Consider the following 14,987-nt stretch of genomic DNA (forward strand, 5'->3'; position numbering starts at 1 on the left):
AAACACACTGCGGGGAGAAAAGTGTATTTCAAGAAATACTCTTCAGAAAGGAAAGTGGATTATTCAAATAAAAGTTCGATAATAGTGTTTGAATTACACCTGCTGAAGCCAGTGCTATTCATTCACTCTTCTTATTCCAGAGAAAGTCACTGGGCTTTGGAAGGAGTGTTGCTGGAAATAAGCTTGAGGACCGCCCACTCTGGCCTCATGAGATGCTGCTTAGGTCCCATCAACCTCAGCAGTGCTGTTTACCTCTTTCACTTTCTTCCGTTTTAGGAAATCCGATGTCCGTTATCATCTTATCTCTAGTACAATCCTTTAAGACTTTCCGGTTCAACACAGATCTGATCTTAAAGTATAGATTATTGCTCACAAAAAGTGAGTCAAAATAGCAATACTGCTTTTTCATATCTCCGAGTAGCATAGACAGCCAGCCACGAGAATTTTGAGAATGCACAGTCTAATGTAAGAAACACAATGCTGGTAACAATTATAATGCTCATCAGTTGTATTTGGTTTTCAAAAGTCTTGCGTACAACCTTCCCTCTACTACAACTGAAGGGAATTTGGAGAGTCTGAGATAATTTATCTTTTTAACTAAACAACACGATAACATGCGTTAAAACCTTTCTGTGTCTGATGGGGACACACATATTTCTATATATATATATTTTTATATTATAATAATGTGTGAAAAAATGGATAATTAATCTTGGTAAGTACAAATTTACAGCTTAATATTTATTCATAACATTAAACTTTGTGTAAAATATTTCTATGTTTTTTTATTAGAGAGAGAAAGAGAGAGAGGGAACACAAGCAGGGGAAGCGGCAGAGGGAGAGACAGACTCCCTGCTGAGCAGGGAGCCCGATGCGGGGCTCCATCCCAGGACCCCAGGATCATGACCTGAGCCAAAGGCAGACGCTTAACTGACTGAGCCACCCAGGCGCCCCTGTAAAATATTTCTAAAACAAAAATATTATATTGATGGCAAAAATAGTTTACAAAAGAGAATTCCTAAAATAAGAGTTTTTAGAACAAAAATAATTTGCTATTGCTCAATATTTGATATAATAAAATCCAGCCAACCTCACAGAAAAGCATTTAAATATTTTCCATACGGAAAACATTTTGAGTTTGAAAGCCATCTGTTGAAGTACGACACTTATATTACATTCAAACACCATTTAATTAGGAAAAGGGATTTGAATGTTTATGGGATTGCTAGTATCTGCTGTATTATTTTCTGTATCGGAACTAAACGTTTTCAAACTGGAGTTGGGTTTATTGTACATTATTTCAACAAAGCTCAACCTAATATAAACTACCATAAATAATGCAATTATTGCAGATTACACGTAACTCCAGTGGAAACACATAGCTTTTCTCAACACATCTGCCCCATCCATATGATGCACACCTACTCATTCTTGGTAGTCCTTCTTACTCATCTCATTCAAGCTACTCCCAAGCTCTTTAGTCTGGATGAGATGTCCTTCCTGCATTTCCCTGGGTCTCTTTCTTTGTCTTTCTGTCTTCTTACTTTACTGCATCAGAGTTTTTGAAGGCGATGCCAATCTCCTATTTCTGTATACCTTACAATTCAGTATATGGAAGTCATGAGAAACACAGTTTGATTTTTCTTGAACTAGTTTTGAACAAATAATCAGTGGCTAGAAAAGTCTAACTAGGAGAAATCCCATAAAGATCTAAATATTGACCTAATGAGGGACATAGATTTATGAAGAAATTGAAGAAAGCATGATTTTGGGATAAACATTTCTACTGGAATGGGAATATAAGAATTTAGGGGCAAAAAACTGGATTATAGAGTTTTATTTGACCAGTGATAAACAGTTTGCCAATACGAGTTAATGGAGTTTTAAAAGTATTTCTAGAGAGCTAAATTGAGAAGTATGTATTTGATGTACCAGAAAATTTTTTAAAAATTAGGAATTTTTAATCTTGAGAGGGGCCCGCCTGATACATGTTGTGCTTTAGAAAGCTCACACATGTGTTCTTGTGTAGAATCAGTTGCCATGCAGAGAGAACGAAAGCAAAGGTTCAGCTGTTGACTGGTAGTAAACATAATATAAGGATTATTTGATCCCAGAAGCAATTATATAAATAGAGCATCCAAGGTAAATTGTGGAAAAAAAATTAAAGGTTTGTGACTAATGAATGTGTCTGAAGAATTAAAAACTAATAATGAAAACAAATTTTCAATTCTGGATAATTCAGAAAGGTGGTAGCATTACTATGGCCTTGAGGCAGTACCAAAGGGGGGCTGGTTTTGGGGGTTTTGGAAAGAGGTTGATAAAATAATATAGAAATCACAATAGTCAATAGGAGTAAAGAAAGATATCTGAATGGAAGGTGTGTGTGTGTGTGTGTGTGTGTGTGAGAGAGAGAGAGAGAGAGAGAGAGAGAGAGAGACAGAGAGTATGTGCAGAGTCTTAAGCACTAACTGGATATTGTCACGCACCACTCATAATGTGAGTATCTTTTATGTCTAAAGCACTGTAGGATATGTAAAAGGGTAGCTCTTTGTCTTGCCTCATAAACACCAAGAGTAAAAATACAAACAAAACAAAACCCAGGAAAACAAAATGCCATCTTCATAAGTTATTTCATTTTATAATTGATGAACTATTTTAATTTAAAATTATTAATTTTGTAGTTGCATTACCATCTCCATGGGACATGTTATTTTTTTTCTTTTGCCATGACTTCTTTGCATTACTTTAGAATATTTCTCATTATTAATGGCATACACTCATAAAGCACTGGATATCAGTAACTTACCAGTGAAGAAAATTAGTTTCATGACACAACATGCAAACATACTTGAAGTCAAGGCAGGTGAAAACCAAGATAGAAATATCTCTGAATGCTTGAAGAAAGCTACCAGAGAATTGCACAATTGGCTCTTACACCTTCAACCTCCCCTTGGACACTTCTCTCTGGATGTCACAGTGATAATTCAAACTCAACATGACCCAAATCTATTTATCTTCCGCACACACACTCACCTCTCACTCTTCTGTTTTCTCTTACTGGCTATAACTACCCTCTGAGCTGCCCAACCGAGAAACTTTGTAAACATGCCCAGTTCCTTCCTGTAATCTTGAAACCCGGCAAATAACCCAGTTCTAATGGTTTGAATTTTCAACTTTTGCTCAATTTGGATTCTGTCTGTCATTTATCTCATTCAATAATTTTACTGAACACTAAATTTAGGTCATGTGTTTGGCTCCGGATAGAAGAGAAAAAAAGAAAAGAAACAGAGGAGACACAATCCTTACCCCCTTGGAGCATCCCTACCCCCATGGAGAACAGGTATGAATCAGCATCACAAATACAGAATTGAAGTTGCAAGAGAGATCAGGAAGGTTTCTCAGAACGGGATGCTTAAACTAAAGTCAGAAGAAAGAAGGGGGTAGGAACATTCCAGACGAAAGTGTCATGAGTATACACAAAGGCTGAGGTTGGAGGGACACGGCAAGTATGGCTAAAGGAGGGAGAGACAGACAGACAGACAGAGGCAGGGGGAGAATAATAAACAAGGACAAGACGCGCATGGCAGCCATGTTTAGATCTCCACCCTCACTGCTCTGGACAATTGCACTTGCCCACCAAGCTGTGCCTCTTCTCTTTTCTGCCATTTCTACTCCACTGCTTGTGTTTCCTCCAGATTGACCTTCCTAAACCTGAATTTTATCTTGTCCTTCTAATGTTTCTAACTCCTTCAGTGGGTTTCCCCTGTACACAAAACCCAAAGCTACCTTCATGACCCCAGGACCTCAGCCCCTCCACCCCTCGCAGAACGGGAGCTCCAACCGCGACTGCATGTCTGCCATTCCCTTGGCTACATATTCCCGCCTTGGCATCTAGTGAAACCCATCCATCCCTCAGGGCTCAGACCAAATATCAAGTTTCCCTCATCCTTCCAGCTAAATATTGGCTCCCACTACACTTTGTGCACACATCTACTGAAATAACATTTCACTAAACATCCTAATTGTTTCTATTACTGTCTCTCTCTCTAGGCTCAGTCACTTGATATTAAGGACCATCATTTATAAATTTGCACAGTGTCTGGTTTACATCAGACTAAAAAAAGAAGAAAGAAAATCTGTGCAACAGTTTAGAACAAAAACAGACATCATAACAATATCCACCTTTTCCAACTGGTTCTTAGAAACCTCATCCTTATATCCAACTTTATAATACACGTTAAATCAAACTAAATTAATGCTTTAGGGAAAATAGGTTCTATAAAAAAAAAAAACAACCACTGATATTTGGACCTTCTAAAAATAAATCCTTGGGGGGGCGCCTGGGTGGCTCAGTTGGTTAAGCAACTGCCTTCGGCTTGGGTCATGATCCTGGAGTCCCGGGATCGAGTCCAGCATCGGGCTCCCTGCTCGGCGGGGAGTCTGCTTCTCCCTCTCCTGCTCCCCCGTCTTGTGCTCTCTCTCTCTCTCACTCTTTCTCTCAAATAAATAAAGAAAATCTTTAAAAAAATAAAAAATTAAAAAAAAATAAATCCTTGGGCCCAGGGTTCTATGAAAAACATTTTCCATAACAAATAACCCTCAACAAGAAGGATTTCGAGTTTTCATTTGTAGAACCGAAGCACACTATAATATTTTTTTTTGAAGCAAATGATTATGTAGTATTTCTCTACGATTTCTTACTCTCTATTTCCCAGAAGAAGTTCTAGTGCAGCAGATGGAAGAGAAACAGATTGAGCCGTGAAGTGTGACTTCTCAGCCGGTGTCAGAAGCTGCATTAGGTAGCTATTTACAGTGGTCTCCCATCTATCCCAAATGGCCCAGCCCTAGGACGAGGAGGAGGAAGCGTGAACTTGTAAAAACACTTCCGTCAGTTTTCCTTTGCAAAAATCCAAGCAAAGGAACAATGTCAAGGTGTTGGCCTGTACTCTGCCCCATCCACCCACTACAATAAGGCTTCTTCTTGCGTGTTTTCTACTTCCCGCTGCATCCCTGTTCCCACGCCGTGGGATACTGTCTCCTTTTCCCCAAATCAACTCACTCTTCAAAACCCAGCTCAGCTCTTAACCATCATGGTGTCAATCATCTTTCAGTCTGTGATCTGAACTCACATCCTAGGATACCATTGCTAGATGGCCTCCTGTTGGTATTGATGTTAGTAACAGTCTAGGCCTCTTGGGGACCCAACAGTTTTTGTCAAATCTGATGTATTATTCAAACGTTAAGCCCGTACAGTTCGCACAATGGAAAAAAAAACTCAGAATTTGTAGTCAGTATATAATGAATCCAAACATTAGTTCTCAAACCAATTTAGCTGTTTAATCATGAGATTAACATTAATATTAAAATATCTTTTTCTTATCTATATAATAACAATATCTGCTTCATAGTATTGTGAGGACCAACTGAAGTCATAATTTACGTGTGCTTTGTAAAGACTAAAGAGCTTGTTGATTATTATTTTAAAATTTACATTAATTTTCTTTAATTTCTCCAACTCAGTATTTAGCTTGTTGAGGTAAGGGACTGGTTATGTCTTGGCTTTAATTCTCTCATCTAAAATGAAGACAATAACACCAACCTAATAGGGGTTACTGAGAAGGTAAATGGTATCATAGACCCACAGAGCCCAACCCAGAGCTTGTATGTGCCACGTATCCAATAGCTTAGTTTCTCTCTCCCCTTTTCTGTATATTCTGGAGTGCCACCTCAGACCTTGGCACACTGGATGTTTCCTCTATTTTTGAGCAAAATCTGTTTCTTCTCTAACTCTTAATGAGAATACCTTTTATTTGTTTAATTTTTTAATTTTTAAAAAGATTTTATTTGAGAGAGAAAAAGAGCATGTGCACGCGAGCGGGGGAGAGGCAGAGGAGAGGGAGAGAGAGAATCTCAAGCAGACTTGGCACTAAGCGCGGAGCCCGATGTGGGGCTTGGTCTCAGGACTCTGAAATCATGACCCGAGTGGAAACCAAAAGTTAACTGACAGCCACCCAGGAGCCCCAAGAATACCTTCTAAAAGAAAATCCAACCACAATGAAAGTGCAGCTGCCCAATATGGTTCTTTTAAATAAGACTTGACTTACAAAAATAATGAATAGTACAACTAGTATTATCCATTCCTATAGGACTATTAATGAGAACACATTTCTCAACATTATGAATTTACTTTTAAAATATCAACCCATTTCTGCACATTTTTTTTTAAGTTGGAAGTGTAAAGAATTATTGAGCCTTCGAGGAGAAACAAAGACTTAACCCCGGCCTCCCTGACGCACGCTCTTCCTCTTTCCCGCCCTTCACGCTGCCCATTCTGTGAACCCCTGCCCGAGATACTGCACTTTTTCATGATGTCTGCCATTTTCTAGTATACTGTAATTTACTCATTAATTGTGTTTATGGACTACTTTCTGTGTCTTTCCACCTTGCTGTAATGTAATCTCCAGTGGGCAGGAAACTTTTATCTGTTGTGTTTTCTGATCAACACCCAACACCTAGAACAGTGCTTGAGACCTAAGGGGCCTGTGGCTTCCATGGAAGATACACGACATCACTTTTGGCTGCTTTGATTGACTCATTTCCTGGCTCTTCTGTTTCTCAAAACTTTAAACTTGACAAGAACAGGGTTCAGAGATTTGGTTGTGAGGTCCCTATTTTATTTTATTGCTTTTTTGGAAACTGAACAGAAGCCAGCTCTTGCAACACTGAAAAAGAAGTCATTATTGAAGCAGCAGGGGGGGGGGGGGTGCATAGCACTCAGGGAAGATTCTGGTCAAAGATCACCATGACAACAACCGGCTGTTTCTGTTCTAGGAAGGAACACACCCTTACTGGGGAGGAGGTTCCAGTTAACTTAATTTTGGTACAAACTGGATGACTGAGCTTTATATTGCATATGCATTCAACACTCATTTTACAGTCTTGTAAGATACAGCAAAGCCAGAAATGTCCATGAACAAAGACTGGATGTTACAGACCCATTGGACCTGCCATCTTTCCTTGCAAAGGAGATGGACTATGGATTTCAAGAAAGAACACTCAAAAATAGAGTTCAGTTATTTGTTAAGTACCAGTGTTGGTTTCTTAGTTGTGACGAAGTATGGTAATATAAGACAACAGGAGATACTGGGTGGGGGGCACATGGCAACTCTCTGCATTACCTCTGCAACTTTTCTGCAATTCTAAAATAATCCCAAACCAAGAACGTTTATTTAAAAATGGAGAAAAATAACTTAAAGTAGATTGGCCAAAATCTTACAACAAATATTTAGAAGATGAAATATGGATAATTTTCCTCCACTCTTGTTTTTGTATTTTGTTCATGTTTTCAACACCTTTTTAGTCTTATAATTGAGATGAGTATGATACACACTATCAATAAAAGTAATTTTTGTATTTCTATAATCTAAAACACATGCAATTCTAATAACTTTTAAATTCCCTACTGAATAACATGGGGAAAATATAAAGGTTACTTGATTTTATTAACAAAACCTTGTTTTAGCTCAGTGGGAATCCATTTGAAAGAACCCATTCTCCTGATGGGCTCTTAGTATGGTTATCTCTCCGTTCTTTAAGTGGATGGAATAGTTAGTTGAGAGCTGACAGTAGGGATCATGATGATTCCATTTGTGAAGAAATTTTAACAAGAATATTTCAAAGCCAGATCACTTTAGTTATTAGTTTTAATTGGGAATATCTCCAAATACACTCAGGGGCTGAAAAGTGAACTTTTGGCTAATATGAGCCATTTGGCAATTCTTTGATCCTGGATTTCCCCACATTTCTGTTTGTTATATTACAATCAGAAATTATCTTATGAAACACAGAACCCTAATAAGACCTCCATTTGAAACACAATTAAGAAAAACAAAACTGGAGCCAAATACCCAAACCGTACAACTACTTAAGAGCAGCATTTACCCTTGGGGGGCCTGGAGAAGCACCAAGTGGGCATGTGGGCTGAGGGTGATGTCCGCCCCTTCATCTACTGCTGTTCATTTTGTGAATACTCACCAAACCATACCCTTACGATCTGTGCCCTTTTCCGTATGTAAATAATACTTCAACTAAAACCAAAACATTAAATAAAACAAGAAATCCACAAAATTAGTTAGACAGGTTGTTGAATATGACAGTTTCTCTGTGACTCTTCAGTGAGCCCAAATTATACCTCTACCTGGTGAACCAAGAAAGTCTGAGGCAAGGGGCCCCCAAATTCTCCCAGCAAGTCCAGCCTTGCTATCCAACTCATTCTTTGGTGAATTAGCTGTTTTAAATGTCAAGTTAAAAAATTGCATAACACGGCCTCCAATCAAAACCTGAGAAATGAAGAGGTACAGCCACTTTGGAAAACAGTGTGGCGTTTCCTCAAAAAAGTAAAAGCAGAGCTACCCTATGACCCAGGAATTGCACTCCTGGGTATTTACCCCAAAGACACAGATGTAGTGAAAAGAAGGGCCATATGCACCCCAATGTTCATAGCAGCAATGTCCTCAATAGCCAAACTGTGGAAAGAGCCGAGATGCCCTTCAACAGATGAATGGATAAAGAAGATGTGGTCCATACATACAATGGGATATTACTCAGCCATCAGAAAAGATGAATATCCAACTTTTACATCAACATGGATGGGATTGGAGGAGATTATGCTAAGTGAAATAAGTCAAGCAGAGAAAGTCAATTATCATTTGGTTTCACTTATTTGTGGAACATAAGGAATAGCATGGAGGACATTAGGAGAAGAAAGGGAAAAATGAAGGTGGGGAATCGGAAGGAGAGATGAAACATGAGAGACTATGGACTCTGAGAAACAAACAGGGTTTTAGAGGGGAGGGGGGAGGGGGGATTGGTTAGCCTGGTGATGGGTATTAAGGAGGGCATGCACTGCATGGAGCACTGGGTGTTATACGCAAACAATGGATCGTGGATCACCACATCAAAAACTAATGATGTATTGTATGGTGACTAACATAACATAATAAAAAAAAAAAAAGAAATACGGGAAAATCCCCCCTTCCAATGATGCCAGATCACTGCATCTTACTTCATAGTGAGCCCAAAATCGATCAGCAAACACTCACAGAACACCTAGTGTGTACAAGTATCATGATGAATGTGCCAAAGACACAAGACCCAGAGCACAGAATCCTCTCCTCTTTAGCTTGACAGACAGGACACGTACAAACCTCCCTCAGGTGATATATGTAATACCAGGTGTGCTGTGTGCTGAGGACGTGGGGCTTTCTAGCCCAACACACTGGAGTTTACTTACAAATTGAACAAACACACAATAAAACTGAAGTGCCTGCTGAAATTTAGGCTGGATTTACAGAGAAATAAAAATGGGCAACATTCTGGAGTGTTATTCAGCAGTACTTAGCTCTGAAACTTTTTGACATAAAATGACAGAATATGCAGAAAGCAGAGTATCCTAAAAACAAAATCTAAAACAATACTATAATTCTATTAAGTATAAATCCAGTAAGTGTGTTGATGTGGCTTAAAACTAACCATGAGATTGATCAAATGCTGCATTATTTGTTGAAAATTCTGTACATTTTAAAACAGTTTAACAACCTATTTGAAAATCCCAGGACTCCAAAATCACAACAAAACGTTTTTTACACTTAACTATGAAAGAAGAGTAAAACCTATAAAAGGAAAATTCTATCTAATCGGGAAATTTAAAATTTGATATTTAATAAAGATATTAAGTGTTCCTGGATATATAAAATTAAACCATGTAAAAATTCCATCTTCTTCTTCAGAGTTACAATTTTTATAAAATTCCAACAAAAAATGTCAATGGTTCTAGAATGTATATAGAAAATTAATAAATAAGAACATGAATGGCCGGACACTTTGAAAGTAACAGGGACAACCTAAAGTTTTTGAGTCTTACTTAAAATAAATCAGAACTAGGGGCGCCGGGGTGGCTCAGTCGGTTAAGCGTCCAACTCTTGGTTTCGGCTCAGGTCATGACCTCAGGGCCTTGGGATTAAACCAGAGTCAGAGTCGGGCTCCCTGCTCAGTGGGGAGTCTGCTTCTCCTCTCCCTCTGCCCCCCACCCCCCCCCCAGCTCATGGTCTCTCTCTCTCTCTCTCTCTCAAATAAATAAACAAATAAATATCTTCAAAAAATAAATCAGAACCAGAATAGAAACAAAAAAAAACAAAGAAAGCTGCATAGTGCATAGATTCAAACTGTAATTTTCTCAATTCCAAAAAAAGGACAGTACCAAACAGACAAAAAAAAAAATCAAGGAGTTTCAGACAAACTTCTTGGTTATGGACACATTAATTTTGTAGTGCTAAACAAAATACATTTTCCGTGCACAAAAGGATGGCATCTAAAACAACATTCAAGCCAGTTTCATGAATGAGGAATAGTAAATATGACCTGTCACTGAGGTTCTCCTCTTCAAGCCTTCCATCTCAGATCTATGAATGTTACGAGTGTGTGTGTATGTGTGTGTGTGTGTGTGTGTGTGTAGAGAGAGATGTACTGTTCATTGCATATATATGTTATCTATACACATATATGATAAATTCATATACATACTGTATCTATGTATACTACATAGATATATGGACTATATAAAACGTCTATAAAAATCTCAGGCAAACCATGATAATGACAATAGCAATTACATCTGGACTTTGGAAGCTGGGTAAATTTTGATTCACTTGATAGAATTTTTTGTTACTTTCCAAACTTTCTAACAGTTACAAATTATTTAGGGAAAATTTTTAATCAGCATATAACTTTTGGATGCCATAAAATCATAAATTTGTAAAAATTTGCACGTTAGGAAAATTTAAAATATAATAGAGGGTATTTTGGGGACGTGGGACTCCAGGAGTTAATTAATTTCTTACTCAATGTCCTTTCTTCTTAAATCTGCTATAAAGAGCCCATATCCTCTTTGTGATGGTAAAGTTAAGGTTTATTTGTAAAACTAATGTGCAGAGACTGGGAAATACTAGCATAGAGGTTGAAGAAGATTAAGGCACTTTGACCCTACTGGATATTAAAGCTCATTATATTATAAAATACTTAAAGTATTTTATTTAATACAGATAAATAGAATAATAAATCAATGAAAAAACAGCCCAAAATAGATTCAACTCTATATGAGAAACTTAATATAATACAATAAGCTTTCGAATGCAAACAAGTTAAAAAGAATCATCCAATAAATTTAGTTGAGGTATCTAGCAGTAATTTGGAAGGAAAAAATAAAAGAATAAAGGGGAAGTTAAAGCTAGTAGACAAGATCTACCAAACGAACGCCAGGAGGATTAAGGAGTTAAGTACCAAACTAAAACACTAAGTTATAAAAAAGTCAAAGTAGCGGCGAATAGAGTAGGCTATATAAGAGATTATGAATAAATACATTTTTAGCTTTAATGTATTAGAGACAATCAAAAGGAAAAGTTTATCACATTAAATACACAGATGTAAAATCTCTGTACAAGTTAAAAAAAGAAGCAAAATATTGCGAAAATATTTACAGCAGAATTTTGATAGGCAGAATGTCTAATATAGTTTCTTCAAAATTACAAAAAAAATTAGGACAAATGAGGGAAGTTATAAATAAAAATTAGCAGAACATAAAATTAGAAGTTAACCAAATATGCAGAAAGAAATTAATTCTTATTTGCAAGCGAGCAACAAATTACATCTGAGATACTGTTTTACAACTACTAAATTAGCCAAAATAAATTTTAAAAGATAAAACGCTGTAAGAATGTGGAGAACTTGTCCACTGCATTTCTGACTGCATACATTTATAACTCATTTTGAAAGCAACATGGCAAGAGGCAGCAAGGGTGGTAAAGATGTTCATCCTCTTTAGCTCTGATAGTCTATCTATAGAATTTATATGGAACATATAATTCCTCAGAAACGAGATCTGCTCAAAAATTTTGGAAATGGTCACGTTAAATAACTGCATGATATAGCAAACTAATATGGAATTACTTAGAAATAGGGAAAATGCTTATTGTATAATGATAAGTGAACACAAAAATATACTATATATATGCTGTATTTTTTCAATTATGTAGGAAATACAGATGACAAAATGCAAAGTATGAAAATAATTTATGTGTTAGAGTATAGTAAAAGGATTAGTGTTTCCTAGTTTATATACGTTTCAATCCAACTGTTTCTGATAATTGACACAAAGCATATGTTAAAATCACGGTCTTTATGAAATAGGTAAGAATTTCGTCCATGAATAAGGCAGTTAGTGAAAAATACGTTTCCAGCCCGAGCATCTGATGAGAGCATATGTGTGAGTGTGTGTGTGAGTGTGTGTGTGAGTGTTATCTGACAGAAGAGCACCTAGTCAGTAAGTCATGCACTTCCCTTCACAAGTGCAAACCTGTATGTACAGAACTGCACCTGTTCTGCTCACCTCACGGTCAATGGGAGGGTTAAGGACACAGTAGCGGTGACAATAACTATCCCAGCATGTGCCTGCCTGGCACATTCTGTGCTCCAAACATGTTCCTTCAAAATAAAAGAGAAACAATCCCAAGGATTTCTTAAGGTGTGCTGCTATTGAATGTAATGTAAATAACTCCTTTTCTTCTTTGAAATGCAGGAAGTAGAGTTGAGCATTTGGGGAGGCCCTGGCCAATCCGAGGTTTCAGGAATCTGTAAGACTCTTTGGAATAAGTGGGACATGAACAAAGGCAGGAATCACTCAAGAACTCTTACAAGAAGATCATAAACTTGTGGATTTCCTGGAAAAGCATTACAATCTCTGCATGTGTACATGTGTGTGTAAAATGAACTTTTTAAAAACTAAGGCAACAAACAAAAAAATCACAAACGCACACCTGCTGCAATATGAGCTTCCCTGGGCGGCAGGGCACGCCATGCGCCCTGAGAAGTGTTTACCTTTACCTGGCCTTCTCTGACTCGGGTAGACATGCGGTGCTTTCTTCCTGGAGGGCTAGACAAGGAAGTTCTTCCTGGAAGCTAGACAAGTTTCTGACACAGGCATGATCTATGAGGAAGACTATGTGGCCCTTTCCTCCTCCACTCTGCTTGTGGGACAGGACAGCCCTCAGGCTCTGCTCATTGCAGGACAGAACGTGCTGTGCACGGACTGCGCCTGGAAGCCCCCTCCGGTTTAGATGCAACTCTCACAGTCTCCGTGCACTGGTCCGCTCTCGGGGCCCCAGAGCGGAGGCCACCCTCCACACCTGTGGACGCCAGGCTCCCTGACTCATAAATGCCTCTGTGCCTGAAACTTACCTGTTTCTTCTGGACCCTGAAGGGCACGCTTGTTCCTGCTGCTTTGGCTGGAGTTGCCCTCTCCTGCATCGGGTGGTGCGAAGATCCCCTAAGAAGAGAGAAACCCCAAGTTACTGCAAAGACATCTGAGGTGCGGGAGGCGGCGGTGCGGGGCGAGCCCACGCCTCGGGCTGCAGCTGCTTGCTGCAAACTCACTTTCAGGGCCGAGGTGACAGCTGGAGCCTCCCGCACGGCTGCCCCGGGGGCTGCGGCTCCGGCCTGGGGGGGGCCTGGCAGCCGCTCTGCCTGGTGTTGCTGCAGCTCCGCCCGGAGGCTCCCCAGCTCGGCCTGCAGGGCGGCCACCCTGCAGAAAGCCAGCACCGAGAGGCAGCTGGCCGTCAGGGCCAGCAGCAGGGTCACGGCCAGCAGCGCTCCATCTTTGGAGAACGGGACAGAGGGGCTTTCCTTCAGGGGGAGGATGGAGACACACTCCCTCGGTTTCATTTCTTCTCCCCTCTGCAGGCAGGGAGGGAGGCATGACCGCCGGCCTGCACAGCCATCCATGGCACTCCTGGAACTTTGGAGGTTCGGGCCTTTCGAGTGAGCGAGCGCAGGGAATGGATCATTTCCTGTGAGCTGTGCTTGCTGGTGTCCTGCACTGACTCCAGGGCCTGGCCCTGCTGTCGCCCGCAGGAGAGCTCTCCTGAGCCTCCCGCCGTCTGCCCCGCTGCATCCCGGCCCCCACTGTATGATAGGTCTTCCTGGCACTGGCCCTTCAATCCGATTGCCCAATCATTTCCTCATTTCACTTTCAGTTTTTGTAAGAATTTTAATGGCATCTCAAGACACACACACACACGCACACACGGGCCCCGTGCATCCCCCTACGTGACGGGACTCGGGGCGTGGGCTGGCCCACTGGGGAGAGCCCTGCGGCCGTGCAGGTGCGGGACGAGCATGGCAGGGCTGCCCCACTCGGGGCCACACGGCTCCGGGCGGCAGGGGGAAAAGAACACTGAGGTTCTTGGTGCGGTAATAAAAATAATTAATGTGAAGGTCAGATAAGCTAAGTGGCAGCCCTGAACTGTACTCAGCTGGAGAGTGACTTATGAACGGTCTCTAAGTAGGAAACAGAATGAGCCGTCCTCAGAGGAGGCACGGAAGTCCACTGGGGCACAGTCGCCTTCTTATTGTCTCAGCAACGCAACACACAGAATGTGACCGAATCTGGGAGGTGTATTTAGAGTCCATCGGAGGCGTTCTTGCTCCGCGGGGGATGCATTCTGAGGGGAAACCTGTGCGTGCCCTCCCTCCTGGGACTGGCCACCCTGACAAGCCCTCCCACCGAGCCGCAAGTGGCCGCTCAGTGCAACGCGGTCTGGGAAAGCCAGCCTTCTGTCCGCCCAGCCCCCCGTGAGCTGCTCTCTCCCTGCAGTCCTCGTTAGGTGACTCTGCCCCAGCCTAACGGGCGTGCGAACAACCTGACTCGGCCCGCAGACACTCTGGCTTCCAGTCTCTGCTGCTGGACTTGGTCTGGCTGCGAAGACGGCAGTCCTGCCCCGTCTCGATGGCGGGCTTCTGGACGTTTCTCAGCGGCTCTGCCCCCAGCACAGGCGTGTGGTCAGGAGCTCCCACCTCCACGGCATGCCTGGGCACGAGCCGAGGCCGGGACACACGAGTCCTCTGTGTGCTCCGTCCCCCCTCCCGCTCCTGTGCCA

At 40.8% G+C, this 14,987-nt stretch overlaps 1 protein-coding gene across 1 annotated transcript in view; it reads right to left on the reverse strand.

The window, feature by feature from the left end:
* TNFSF13B (TNF superfamily member 13b) overlaps nt 1-14,028 on the reverse strand; it is a 32,917-nt gene extending 18,889 nt beyond the window's left edge. The window contains exons 1-2 of the mRNA XM_036087331.2: nt 13,486-14,028; nt 13,291-13,378 (exon numbers count right to left, since the gene is read on the reverse strand). Coding sequence (XP_035943224.1) covers nt 13,291-13,378; nt 13,486-13,833 — 436 coding nt within the window. The 5' untranslated portion in view covers nt 13,834-14,028. The remainder of the gene's footprint in view (nt 1-13,290; nt 13,379-13,485) is intronic.
* Nucleotides 14,029-14,987: the final 959 nt, after the last annotated feature.

The sequence above is a fragment of the Halichoerus grypus genome, chromosome 4 (assembly GCF_964656455.1).
Source record: "Halichoerus grypus chromosome 4, mHalGry1.hap1.1, whole genome shotgun sequence".
NCBI classification, from domain to species: Eukaryota; Metazoa; Chordata; class Mammalia; order Carnivora; family Phocidae; genus Halichoerus; species Halichoerus grypus.